The sequence below is a fragment of the Lepisma saccharinum genome, chromosome 22 (genome assembly GCF_977018435.1).
Source record: "Lepisma saccharinum chromosome 22, izLepSacc3.1, whole genome shotgun sequence".
Taxonomy (NCBI): Eukaryota; Metazoa; Arthropoda; class Insecta; order Zygentoma; family Lepismatidae; genus Lepisma; species Lepisma saccharinum.
In genome coordinates, this window is record NC_139250.1 from 4817823 (window position 1) to 4831303 (window position 13481).

The 13481-nt window shown below is 36.2% G+C and overlaps 2 protein-coding genes across 7 annotated transcripts in view; one reads left to right on the plus strand and one right to left on the minus strand.

The window, feature by feature from the left end:
• Positions 1 to 13481, plus strand: part of LOC146004568 (putative Na(+)/H(+) antiporter nhx-9) — a 334088-nt gene that overhangs the window by 312454 nt on the left and 8153 nt on the right. For 2 of the 5 annotated variants that reach the window (XM_083143438.1, XM_083143442.1), the window contains exons 14-16: positions 528 to 695; positions 9063 to 9122; positions 12654 to 12815. In XM_083143438.1, the coding sequence (XP_082999564.1) occupies positions 528 to 695; positions 9063 to 9122; positions 12654 to 12815 (390 nt within the window). Of the gene's footprint in view, positions 1 to 527; positions 696 to 2148; positions 2185 to 9062; positions 9123 to 12653; positions 12816 to 13481 lie in introns of all 5 variants that reach the window. The other 3 variants (XM_083143440.1, XM_083143441.1, XM_083143439.1) reach the window with 2 other exon arrangements.
• Positions 9298 to 13481, minus strand: part of LOC146004567 (uncharacterized) — a 46322-nt gene continuing 42138 nt past the window's right edge. The window contains exon 5 of one of the 2 annotated variants that reach the window (XR_014443946.1): positions 9298 to 9635. The gene's annotated coding sequence lies outside the window, so the exon portion shown is untranslated. Of the gene's footprint in view, positions 9636 to 12497; positions 12938 to 13481 lie in introns of those variants that run through there. The other variant, XR_014443947.1, reaches the window with a different exon arrangement.

Sequence of the window (13481 nt, forward strand, 5' to 3'; positions counted from 1 at the left end):
TTTAATAAACAATGCCCTCTGAATATTAATCGTTTTTCCATAGTTTCATTTTGAGATGCAAGGCAAATTTTGTCTGTTCTTTTTTCATCCTTCTTCAGTTTCCAGTCTCAGGCTAGGTTACCATAGAAATTCAAGCGCCTCCATTTGTTTTTGCACCATTCCTCTTTTTACACTGTTCTCCAATCCTAATCTTCCATTTTCACCTCTTCTCTTTCCTTTGGCCTCTTCCCACTCCTTGTTCAGTTTTGTTAGCAGTCTTTCTGGCCCAAACCACTCCAGCCATGCCCAATCTATTCTTTCATAATGCTGAAAACAAAACAACCTTTCCATCCGTTACCGTAAAAAATGTAATATAATGGGTATTATGTTGTTGCTTTTCGAATTGTGCACATTAGTATACGCACGATAGTTGTCTTGTAGGTATGCAAATTAGTTTTAAGTAAACTTAGTGGTGCATGGTGTTGGTTCATTCTTACGACTGTTCTTTTCATTTTCCTCTGTACATTTTGCATTTGTGTGTGTCTTAGTTGGTGCTGTGCAGAAGGGCCCTTTTGTTATAAGCCAAATCCCATGCCTGCCTGTGTATAATCCCAGACAAGTAAGACTAGTCAGGCGATTGTCAAAACCCACTGTCGACTATGACGACTCCCCTACTGTTGCGGAGCTGTCCTTGCCTTGGAGGAGAGGCATGGCTGGTATGTTAATCTTTCTCTTTGTGGCATGCTCTTAGCGTTAATAGGTATAGTAATGTTTCCTTGCATGTCTAGTTTGTACAAATGTGTGTATTGAATTTCTGTTACATTTCTCAAGTTTCTTCTATGATTTACATATTTTACATTTCTTGAAGGTTTAAAGACAGCAGCACTGAAATGTTGCTAATTGTTAGTTGTTTCAGTAAGTTCAACGTTATTTATCAATTTCTTTTATAACCTTTACTCATATCTTGAACTAGCAGAGAAACAAATTTGTGAGCACGATCTTGCATCGGTATAACTTCACCGTTCAGCCAAGAAATGTTGATAGTTTTGTTCATGCTACGTGAAATTGGTGGATATTCTAAATAAATGCATAATTATGGCCAGTCTGCATGGCCTACCAGTTACGATACTGGGTTTGAATTTTTGGGGGTTGCTCTCCTATCTATTCCTTGCAATTAGCTACAGTAGTCTAGTCGGTAGGGCATCTGACTGCTATGTGGAAGACCTGGGTTCGATTCCCAGGGTGGATGACCTAAGGTCGGAATGTTTCTGGCCTTGGCTCTGGGACTCACCCAGCTTCAAATCAATGGGTACCTGGGCCAGAGTGTGGTGCTGCTGACATCACCTCCAAAGTGGCAGAGATTGAGAATATGTGGGGCCCTATCCCCACATCTCTTAAATGTGCCTTCATGGCACGGTGCTACATGGGGAACTACTTTCACCTTGCAATTAACCTACTAAGGAAGAAAGCTGAAAATAAAATATAAACCAAATAAGTTACATTTGCAAGTGTAGTTGTTTTACTTAATAAGCTAACCCGCATGGTGGAGTGGTTAGCACATTGCGCTACGATGCCAGGGGTCCCAGGTTCAAATCCTGGTCTGGGCATGGATGTTTGTAAGTGTCCATTCATCAATTTCATCATATCACTCATCCCCATCTTCGCAAATTAGCCAAAAACTGGCAAAAGAAGCTAAGTAAAATAAAGCAAAACAATAACAATTGTTTTCCTTATTTGCCATTTGGCACTATGATTACAGTGGAACCCCAATTTTAAATTGAAACTTATTTGTTTTTATAAAGCCGCGGGTAAATCTTTCTTAGATTTCAAATTTTCCATTTTCATTGCTGTCCCCTGAAAAACATAAATTCGAGTTTCCACTGCATTTAGTGACATTTATGAGCATTGGCATAAAATCTGTGTGGTTTGAAACCCTTCTTTTTGAAAGGTGAAAGCCCCCAATTGCCACTGTGCTCAAATTAAATGCTTTCTCTCAAAGCTTGCTGTAAAGTACAAAATGTTTGTGGATTGGGTTTCTTTCCAGGACATTTCTACAAATGATATTTAAAAAAAGAAAGGTTAAAAAAATGTGTGTGGTTCGAACTGTGTATATTTATCTGTGATTAACCATGTGTATACATGCTTTTTAACATACCAATTGAATCGCAGGTGTTTGTTTCACCATTGAAGAACAGCCGCTACTTGGTAAGTTAATGTAGTGTCTGTTATATATGTGTGGAATAACACCCTATCCAGGCTACTGCATGTCCACACAACTGTATCGTACATAGTCGTATCTGCAAGATGTTGTCATTCCTACAAAAAGAGTATTTTTAGTTTATGCTTTGCTTCAATTTTTGTAATAATAAATCCAACTGTTTAGTGGATAATGTTCAGGTGTGTCGCCTGATAATGTTCGCACAAGCACGCGAACACCCATGGAATATATTTTAAATTATGTATACATTAAAAGCACACATGTATTTATTCGCAAAAACACTTTCGATTTATGATCGAGAATGCACACACAATTTACTTTGACGTTTGATAACTTTTCTAGGTAGCTGGTTCGTTGTTCATCGAATGCTTTGAACAACAGCTAAGGGTCTGTTGGCCACTATACCCTGAAGTTGTTTACTTCACTGTGCAAACTGCAATACATTTTTTACATTTGACACCAGAGTGCAGCAGATACAATGGTCCTCTGCCCTTCCTACCTCTATCGGTCTTAAATGGTTCTTCCTTTTACTCTACGTAGTTGCCAACTCTAGTGACAAGTCACTAAATCTGGAAGATTTCAAATTCCAGCTGGCGCTGTAATTCAACAAATATAGAAGAGTGACTTGTCTGGCAAATTTAGGTGTTCTTTAGAAACTAGTCTGCTTGAGTTACATAATATCTTACCAGGTTTTTACATAATTTGCACTTGTGCATTTTGGATTTTTTTCATACCATGAAAGTAACTCTCACCAACTTAAATTGCAAAGGAAAAGGCCACACTTTTGTTTTCAGTGTTTACTGTGAAGGGGTAAGCATGTTCTGAATTTACCTAGTTTAAATTATTGCTGTAAGTCTACTTTATGCACACAAAGGCCAATTGGGACGACCTTCAGTTGAAAGTGGAGTCTGAGCCACTATATGCCTCCACCAGGTATCAAACCTGGGACACCTTGAATGGAAGGTGATAATTATACCACAAGGACATCAGGCAGGCCCCGTTCTGAATTTAATGGTTGTAGGGAACAACGGATGTGCTTTCAATGCTGAGTGCAGTTCGTATTAACGTGGGGTCCCTGAACCGCTGTACATAACTCAGATTGCATGCTACACGAATTATTATGCTTATTTATTTTGGAATAGTTCTTGATAATTATTAATAACTTAATTGAATTTAAAATCTCGTATTGTTTTTATTTTTTGAACTGAAGATGTATTTACACAAAAGAGGATGATTAAATCTGGATTCAATACCAAAATTTGAATGGTACACGATGGTAATGGTACTGTTCGAAATGACATATGATGCAAATCAAAATGGAGACTTATTTATTTGTCATTGCAAGTGTGGTGGTTGTCCCTGTACTAAAGAATGGTCCATTGTTGTTGCAACATGTATGCACAGCATTCGATATCCCACTTAAAGTGATAAACAGATAGCGTCAGTAGAACTTACTTGTGTGTTTGCTTAACCACAGAGAAATGAGACCACCTAAACATAAGAAAATGCATAGGTAAAAAAAAAAGCCAAATTCTCTTAATTGTGGCGATTTGCCAAACAGTGGTAAATGTTCTGCAAATGTTAAGCCATGGATAGAGAAATCAGAATTATCGTTAATACATGGTGATTCAAAAGAATGTTAACACTATATGGGAAATTGAAAATTTCATTAAAGGATGAAACTTTGCTGCAATGACACAAATTTAGTGTGTTATACAGTACATTTAGTGTGTGACAGTCTATGCAAATATGGGTGCTACAACAATTTGTTCAATATTATTTGTTAAAGATGTAAACGTACACTGTGAGTAGTGCATTTTCTATTTCCCATATAGTGTTAACATTTCTTGAATCACCATGTACAGACCATAATTAAAAAAAAAAAAATGGGCAAGTGGAAAAGGGTATCACGAGGTAGCAGTATATGGCAAACAAAAGCTGTCAACTAGATCTTCATATAAAATATTAATGTACCCAATAAAGTTGATTACAATATTATGCGAGTTACTTTTTTTTGTTTCCATGTGTACACCAGTTACTTATGCAACATTCTTACCTGAAAATTAATCCCTATTTTTTTTTATATGTAAATCCCAAGATGTTTCCTTCCTAATCATTTGCATTGCTTGTAAGCTTTTTTATTAGGCTTCAAAATTAATGTGCTCAATTACAGTGAAGACGAGGAAAGCTTTTGTATTATTTGCTTACTTTTTGCTGTTGTTTAAAGCTGAAATGTTAGCCTACTGTCTTTTTTATCTTTTTATACTGAAAAAAGGTGTTGTTTACATGATGAGCATTAGTACTGTGGGAGGGTGCAACTCTCCTCCTGCTACTGTTGTGCAATATTGTTATGTAAACATACTCATAACTAGTTAGGATTTATGTGAAGAAAAATATGAACTCAAGAATAGCAAAATGTTAAATTTATTTTAACCACAGATACAAGGACAACTTCAATTCCCACATTCAATCTTTACTAGCCCTTGTACATAACAAGTCTTGTTCTGGTTGTATATTTATATGCACTGCTAGTAAAGAAATGATTGCTTTTACAATAGTGTGAAATGAGTGTCACTTGTAGCTTGTTTGTAGTCAGCTTGTATCGTCACAGGATTAATATTCACAGAAAAGTTAACTTTACTTAGCCCTTATAGCAGTCATGCCAAGATAGGTGTTAAAATGTTGAATTTGCTACTGAAAATACGCATGTATTAGTCATTATCCATTACCTGATATGATTATTTGGATATGTAACAAGGTCAACGCAGAGCGAAACACAAATTTATATTGTAGTTAGTATATCATAGGTGTTTGAAATCGGAAGCAGTAGAAGTTATACATATATGCTGCATTTACAGGGCATATGTAGTTTCCAGTGTTCAAATCCAAATGTAATTTATCATAAATTGTCTAATTATCTTTTTTTATGTACATACCTCTTCCATTTGTTCTAATGTGATACATAAAACAGGCTAGTATCCCCAAATACAATATAATTTATTTAGATCACTTGGAGAATCCTTTTTTGTAATTTGTATTTTTTTCTAATTTAGTCTGACATGTACCTACATGTTCTCGATTTAACTTGCAGTTAACTTACGTGGCCCTACATATAATGTAGGATACAGGATTTATATGTCTTATACAAAAATATCTGCTTTTGTACGATTTTTATTCATAATCTTAAGAATTTTATGATTTTTTTCCAAGGAAAAAGCTTCTAGTCCAATGAAGTCTTACACTACTTTATTCATTTTCTTGTTTCATTATGACAACTAGAATTTTCATTGCAAATAAATATAATTCTTGGACTAGTACAATGTTTTAAGAAAATTAGAGAATTGGCTTCAAGTAGCTTAGATTTAGCAGAAATATTCCAAATCTAGTAAGATTATTTCTGTATGTTTGTAGAACACTGATGTTGAAGATTTACTTTATCATTTTAAGTATTGCCTCAACAACAAAACTTTTCTGTAGTAACTTAGGGTTTGTGTGGAGAGATCGGCATTATTAGGATGATGTTACAGTACATGCAGAAAATAAAACTTTAATCAGGAACTATTTTGTTTTATTAAGCATAACTAGGGGTTCACTATCAAACACTCAAGATTTCAGTTTTGCTATTCATGCAAACTCACTTGATATTTAGTGTTAATTTTTCTTGTATCCAAATCTATCCAGTCAACTTTGATCACCATCGCTTCACTCGCCCATGTACACCTTCCTTTTTCCTCCTATTGCACCACCACTACCCATGTTAGTACATTTGCATTCTGCACTAATGTTACTGACCCCTCTTCCCACATCTCTCCAGATTTAAGTGGAATGTGGGAGGGGACTGTTTTTGAGTGGGTGTTTCACATCTGATTTATCCTTCCAGCTACCCCCTCATGCAATGTGTAATAAAGTTCTTGAAAGAAATTCATTTTATTTTGTATTGCAATTAACATGTCTTCATAGATTGAGGAATGGCCCTTTTGCTGCTGCAAAATCAAGTTTGTTGGAATTCAGGAAAGGAGGTTTTTATTGGCATAAGTGAGGAGAGGTGATATAAAAATAATGTACAAAATAATCTGCACTTTTTCTACATATCTGAATAAATTTTGTCAACCAAGTCGTGGGTTTAATAATTCCAGCTAGTTTCTTTCATAGAGCATTTTTTTTACAAGTGCAGTTGAACATTATTAAATTGTTTTTAAGTAGAATTTTCTATTACTTTGGGCAATTTGTCTCCTGGTGAAAATGAAACCACATTTAAATTTTGCAAAATTTTAAAATTAATGCATTAAAATTGCTATATAAATTATGTGGTACTACTAAATTTGTTAACTACAAAGAAACACTTGGGGAAAGAGTAAGATATTGAAACCCACACAATAGTGTAATAATAGTACATGTATGTATTGGGGAGGGGTGGAGTAGGAATTTATAAAATCTCAGTAAAATTCCATGTATCACCTGGGGGGTGTATGGATTAAACATTTAGTCCCAACGGCTTTAATTCTCAACATTGAAAATGCACACACTGCCATCCATTGTCAATTCTTAGATCTAGATAGGGATGCAAGTGGCTCCATCTATTAGCAAAGATTTGTAATATCGAGCTTCAAAAGTGAATGCCCATGCCATCTAGTAGCAAATGCCTGAACTAACATTGGGAAAAATTGCAAAACACTCCTTGTACCTCCAGTCAGTAAGTCAAAAGCTCCCTGAAGTTAGGTTTTTCTAGCTTTTTTTTTTCTTCTTTTTCCTTGTCTAAATTAAGAGTGTCCTGCAAGTCTTGAAAGAACAAACTTCTCGGAACTTTTGACTTATGCCCTTCATATCTGGAGGAAATAGAAGTTCCGAAAAGTAATATGGTGAGCATTCTAAGTAGCTCAGTCAGTAAGGGTGTTGCTTCATAACCTAAAGGCCACGGGTTCAAATCCCCTTCAGGGAACATCGCTTTTTCCTCCCTTCTTCTCTACCATCCCCTTTGCCAAAGTCCTAATCCATCTTAACCTCACCCCTTCCAGTGGGCCAAAGCGAGCCCCTTGCTTCCGGCCTGTAGGCCATAACTGCCCCGGGGGGTTAGCTGAATGTCCACAACCACCTCATCTACCTTTCCCATCACATAACTGCCATGATCTCTCTTGGGGTTGGGCCTGGGCTGGGGTCTTGAGGTAACATCCTTACTGACTGGAGGTACAAGGAGTGTTTTGCAATTTTTCCCAATGTTAGTTCAGGCATTTGCTACTAGATGGCATGGGCATTCACTTTTGAAGCTCGATAGTACAAATCTTTGCTAATAGATGGAGCCACTTGCATCCCTATCTAGTTCTAAGACTTGACAATAGATGGCAGTGTGTGCATTTTCAATGTTTACAACTTCAGAATTAAAGCTGTAGTGAACATTTTTTCACCTATGCTACTCTCAATAGATGAATTTCCTTTGTTATAAATTTCTGCCCTTTTGTTTTCCCCCCCTCAGTGGTATCATGCTCAGACTTTTGTGCATTCTGTGATGTATCATTCTTTACAGTATTGATTCTCTTGCAAGTCAGTCTGTGCATAATTTTGTTCAGAAAATTTGAGCAGTTTTGCAGAAGAAAAAAAAATCAGATTATTTTACACCTATTTTATTTCCTTCTCTTCAGTTTTCATGTTAAAATTTTTACTGAAATCCAGCCTCTGTACTCTGGTTTTGTAGCTCCTTCCAGGCAGCACAAGGACTAACTCTTCTATCTTTGAAGACATGTTAAATGCATAATAAAATAAGACACAGTGGTTTCACATAGACAACTTTATTACCATGGCATGTTGTACAAGAGGAGAGGAAAACCGGGAGAATGACGTGAAACACAGTTGCTATGATCCACTTTCAACTTGGAGAGGCGAGTGCCAATGCAGCTTTATTTTAGAATGCAATTATGTACTAACATGGTTGTGGTGATTGAAGGGGGAGAGGTGATAGTGTCTATCCGTTAGTGGATTGATTTTATTTCACGATGAATAAACAATAACCTGAAAACATATTGACAGGATATGATTGTGGTATCTGAAATTATTTTAGGTACGGAAACTAAATAATTATTGAAAACCAATTAGATTCGTAAAACATTTATCTGCATTGACTGTAGCAACAGGAATTCCTACAAAAAGGAAGTTGTGGTCAATATTTGAACGAAAGACTAAAATTACTTACTTTTTGGTTCTTCAGTGATAATCTTGAGTACCAACAGATGAAACTGGATTAAGATCATAATCCATAATTTTTATTCAGCTAGACATCCAATGGGCTCTTGCAAGAATGTTGTGCCAGCCTCATGGAGGAGTGGTCAGCATAACATGCCATGAAGCCAGACGTTGCAGTTCAAACCCTGGTTAAGAATAATTGTGTTTGTTCCATCAGTTCATCATTCATTCCCATTGTTGTCGCAATTAACCCAAGAGGCTGGAAAGTGATGTCCAACAGCCAAAATATATAGAAAGGGTGGTTTTATACTGGTGTTTGACCCACCAGCTAAATTTACATATGTCTTTTGTTTGGTATTACTACCTCGATTCCTATAATGCAATGCAACCATCATAGCATTCCAGTCTATCTATGCTGTACTGTATGATGTTAACATGCACTTGAAGCCAGTAGCTTTGGCTTTGTCAAGCAAAAATACATGAATTTGTATCTTCCTTTTTAGACTTTCAGAAATAACTTAAAATATAGTAATTGTTACAAGAGCTTAGATTATGTAGAACTATTACAGATGTATTGGAAGTGGTGGACAATCAAGTGATATTACCATAAAAACTCTTAACTTATGTTGCACATTCTTGTAATTTTCTTTTCAGTATTACTTTTTTAATTGTTCGTTTTCTACCTTTGCAGAGGAGGGACAAAAAAAGTTGGGTGGAACTAGCAGTAAAAAAGGATCTTTTGATCAAGATGGTACGTATCCATTTAGAAAAATAATGAACATTTGTAGGTGGTGAAATGTAAATTAGAATTCAGTTTATGTAATTGCATATGCAGAAAGTAAGTTCACAATATACATCTTTGATAAGCATTTTTATTTCACAATTTGCATTGATAGTTACCTAGAATAGGCAAATTATTCACCCTCCCCTTGTTAGCTGTAACTCAGATTAAATGTTTTTTCCCCTTACAAAGTGCATGGAGTGGCAGTGTGTAAAAATTGTGCATATAGCCATATGCATGCAGGTAGGACATTATATATTTGCAACTGTTTAATGTAATTGTAATTACAGACTCTTGCCACTGTAGTATGTGTGTACATATTGACCTCCTATGTTGCTGAGATGGTTCCCAGCAGAACAGCCCTCTTTGGTTTGGCATATGTTTTCGACAGTAGCATCTGGAAGATGTTGTATGGACTGTTCAGTGCTGCTAATGTTTTTTTAATGAGGATGTCCATCACATCAGGTTCACAACAGTTGACTTCTGTCAATATATTGAGAAAATTTCTGCATCAGATTATAATGCGGGGGATGGTCAAGTCAGACTGGGACTGATTTTTCAGAATAATGTAATGCATTTGTATAGACTTTTTTCTTGATTTAATCACCCAGTAATGCACTTATCCCCACTTGGATACCTGCAGCATAGAAACATTTCTCAGTACGTTGGAGCCATAATCAGACAGCTTGCTTTATATCATCACTGCCGAGCTCTGGGAAATTCCTTTAACTTGTTTAGCCTGAAACAAGTCTTAACTCCCAGTCAAGTTCCTGGTGGGCAGTATGGGGACGTGCATTCTCTCGCAGAAACAAAATTATTTTCGTGGTTGAAACCAGGCTGTTTTTCTTGGGAGCATTATGGACATCTTTGAAAACCTGACAGCAATAAATGCTGTTGATAACTGGGGCAACATGTTATCGGTTGATTATCCAAGAGCAGTGTTCTACTTGCAGAATGTTCATGGGGACTGCTGTGGGCTCCAAGCCACCTTGTCCGGGATCGTCTTGCACTGACATATGGCAGTCATTAAACCATTTGAACCATTAAAATGTTTTATTGCAGATAAGACTCCTATTGCCATACTGTGCTGGAATCTTCTGTAAATTTCACTGTTTTATGCCTTCATTCACAAGAAATTTCATCATCACATTTGCACTCAAAGGCTTGTTTGCCAGCTTGTATAACAAGTGACTCCTGCACCTGTGGTGTTAGCCCTTCATGTGGTAATAGTAGACACTTCTCTCTCATTCTATATACATCTTGGTGCGTTCAGTCACTCTGAAAAATCAAAAGTCCTAGTTTGACTTGAACGACGCTCGTTTGTATGTTATATCAAGTATTTTTGTATTCAAAAGAGTTGCAGTCTGGATATTTTGGGGTCTGTCTAAAAGAATGTTTGATACCTATTCCAATCTTATTTACATTGAACTTTCTCTATTTGAAAATCCAATATGCAGCAGATTCAGATGAGGAAGGTAAGAATAAAGGATAAAAAGTTCTAAAAAGCACCACCTAACACACTAGCTGTAGACTGTAACACACTGCTTGTACTTTAGGCCCTCATGTATGAAACAGGACTTCATTTTATTCGTGCTTATTTAGCATTTTGATCTTGCACTTCCAAGATGCTTTAATCAGGATGCAACCAACAAACTCTTACAGTGTGTCGAGGATATCGAGATGAATGGCTTTTCATATTATTTTGCTCGAAGTCTCATTTGGATGTTACGAGCCCATTAAAAAAAATCCTACAGCACTAATTAAAAGTTGCCACAGTCATTTATTTTTTTTCTGTTGGATAATGTATGCTTTGGAAATAATATCATGGCAGCAGAATAATCATGTTAATTGCCTTCAAAACCATGCATGCATCTACATAAACAATACTAAAAATAGTATAACATTAGTTTAAAGAACTACTTACGTAAGTGAGCATGCAGTTGTTGAAGAATGTTGCAGGGTACAAGTGCCCCCTTCATCAGGTTCATAATTATTTCTAAGCACTAAAAAACAATGCTGCGTTGTAAAGTGTAATATGAGTATTAGGTAGAGGGTTGGGTTAAAAATACTTAAAAACTGTCCTTGACATATTTAAATTTTAAAAAACCTCAGTATTTAAAAGACCCATTAAAACTGAAAACACCTGTATCAATTAAGATCTCTTAAAAACAGGAACTCATAAAAAAAGATCAAAACATGCACGATTGCACACCTGGCATTGGTAAAACAACTTCAATAGGAGAAGAGGTGAAAGCTACTTCCCCTCTATCCCTTTCCTACTCTCCCCTCCATTTACGTCACCATTCCAGCGCAAACTCAAGTTCTACACCAACAGATCTGAGGGACGTCCGGAGTAATATGGAATCCAATGTTACGTTCTTTTTTCGTTCCGATTAAGTTTTACGTCAGAGCTGCTGGTGTAGAACTTGAGTTTGCGCTGGAAACATATTGTACTTGCTTATTTGAATCATAGAAAAATTTGTAAATCATCTTCAAACTATTTACAATTCACAAGACATTCTTAGTTTGCTACACAGTCAGTCTCTAGTGTAACATTTCTGGGGTTGTTTCATACATGCAGGATAAAAATCACAAGTTTGTCACTGTTTGTAGCATAAGGCCTCCACAGGTCAAGCACAAAGAAAAGTTGTTCACCTTGATGTCCTCCGTGTGCTGACAGTATATGTGTGTTGTAAACTGACATCCTGTTCCAAAGATATCCTAACAAAATTTTACCAACATAAAGTGGTGCAATTATCTGGCATAAATCTGGAATCATTTCTTGCAGACAAAATTATTTCTTGCAGACAAAATTATATACAAAGAGAAACTATATTTACAGATTTACGTAGCTTTATATTTGTAAGAATTATAACATGGACAATTTTGTGGAAACAGTTAGTGTTATAGATATATTGAAATTATCATCAGCAGTTTTATGATATAGATAGTTTTATAGGTACCACCAGCACAATGGGTGTGGAGGTAATGTGATCAGCACCATACACTGGCTGCATTTATTCCTAATACTCATTTATTAGAGGCTGGGTGAACCCCACAGCTGCTCTATGCAGACATATTGATGGAAAAATTCCCATTTGAAATCAAACTCAGCTCTATGTGGCAGTGAAACAGCATACTGACTGGACGACCAAATTAGTGCTTAACTTGCACACCTTGTGTGTAGGTAAGCTTTCAACCATTTGTATAAAGATCTGGTTGATATAATCTAATTGTCATTGAATGTTGGATCTGGTACAGACTTTCTCATGGTTAACAAATGCAGACTGTTATCTAAATGCAAGAACATTGCACTGTGAACTACCTAAATATACAACTAGCACATTAAAAAAATGGAAAAGCCAATCACAGTACCATAAACGACATCTATTCTCGAAAGAGCCTTTTCTTATTAGTTTGTTGGTAAGTTAGTAAAAAAGAAAAAATGACAAGCATATGGTTTGAACTAATCCTTAATTTCACATGTATCACCTTTTACAGAAGCTGCCAACGTGACCCCTACTGCTACGGAAACAGTTCTGCCATGGAAGAGGGATGACGACGAAGACATTTTTGCATTCCCAGTGAAGCAGCAGGAATTCCCTGCATGGTGCTCCAATAAAGAGTACATTGCATACAATTCCCCATCTTCAACATTCCTTGGTACGTATGTGCTCCCATTCTGTATCATACTCCAAACCTTGAGATACTCTTGAATATGTCTTTTTTGGGAAAAGGTTTCTTATTTTTGATAAGCCTTGGTGATATTCTTCAGAAAAATAGATCTGCAAGGGTAATGAGTCAAATGAAATCCTTCATTTGTTATTGTTCAACATGGGGCATTCCAGCGTTACATATGTGACATTACACACAAAATGTTAAGATTCTAAATATGCAATTAGATTAAAATATGCATAATGAATTGATTTCGTAGACTTACGAAGTACTTGTAGTATCTGCTAACAAATATAAAACTTGAGTATGATGACATAGCCTGAATGAATGAAAAGTATTAACGAAAATGTGTTATGCTTTGAAAAATGTAGCAAATTTTGACTTCATTTGTCTGTGAAGCATACAGGATACAGATTGTAATGTAAGTACTCCGAAAGTGTTTGGTAACCTCGGAAGAAATTATATTCAGGATATACGTGCAGTCAGTTATGCACCATTGTAGAAGTTTTCCCACCCATCTGTCTGAGAAGTGGCACCATTATCGAACTTCCCGTCTATTTATAAACTTGCTGATGCGGTATGCTTGTTGAACTTTCATTTGCCAGAGAATTTCTGTAAGTTTTATGCTTTCAAATGGCCACTGCTTTTCACTGT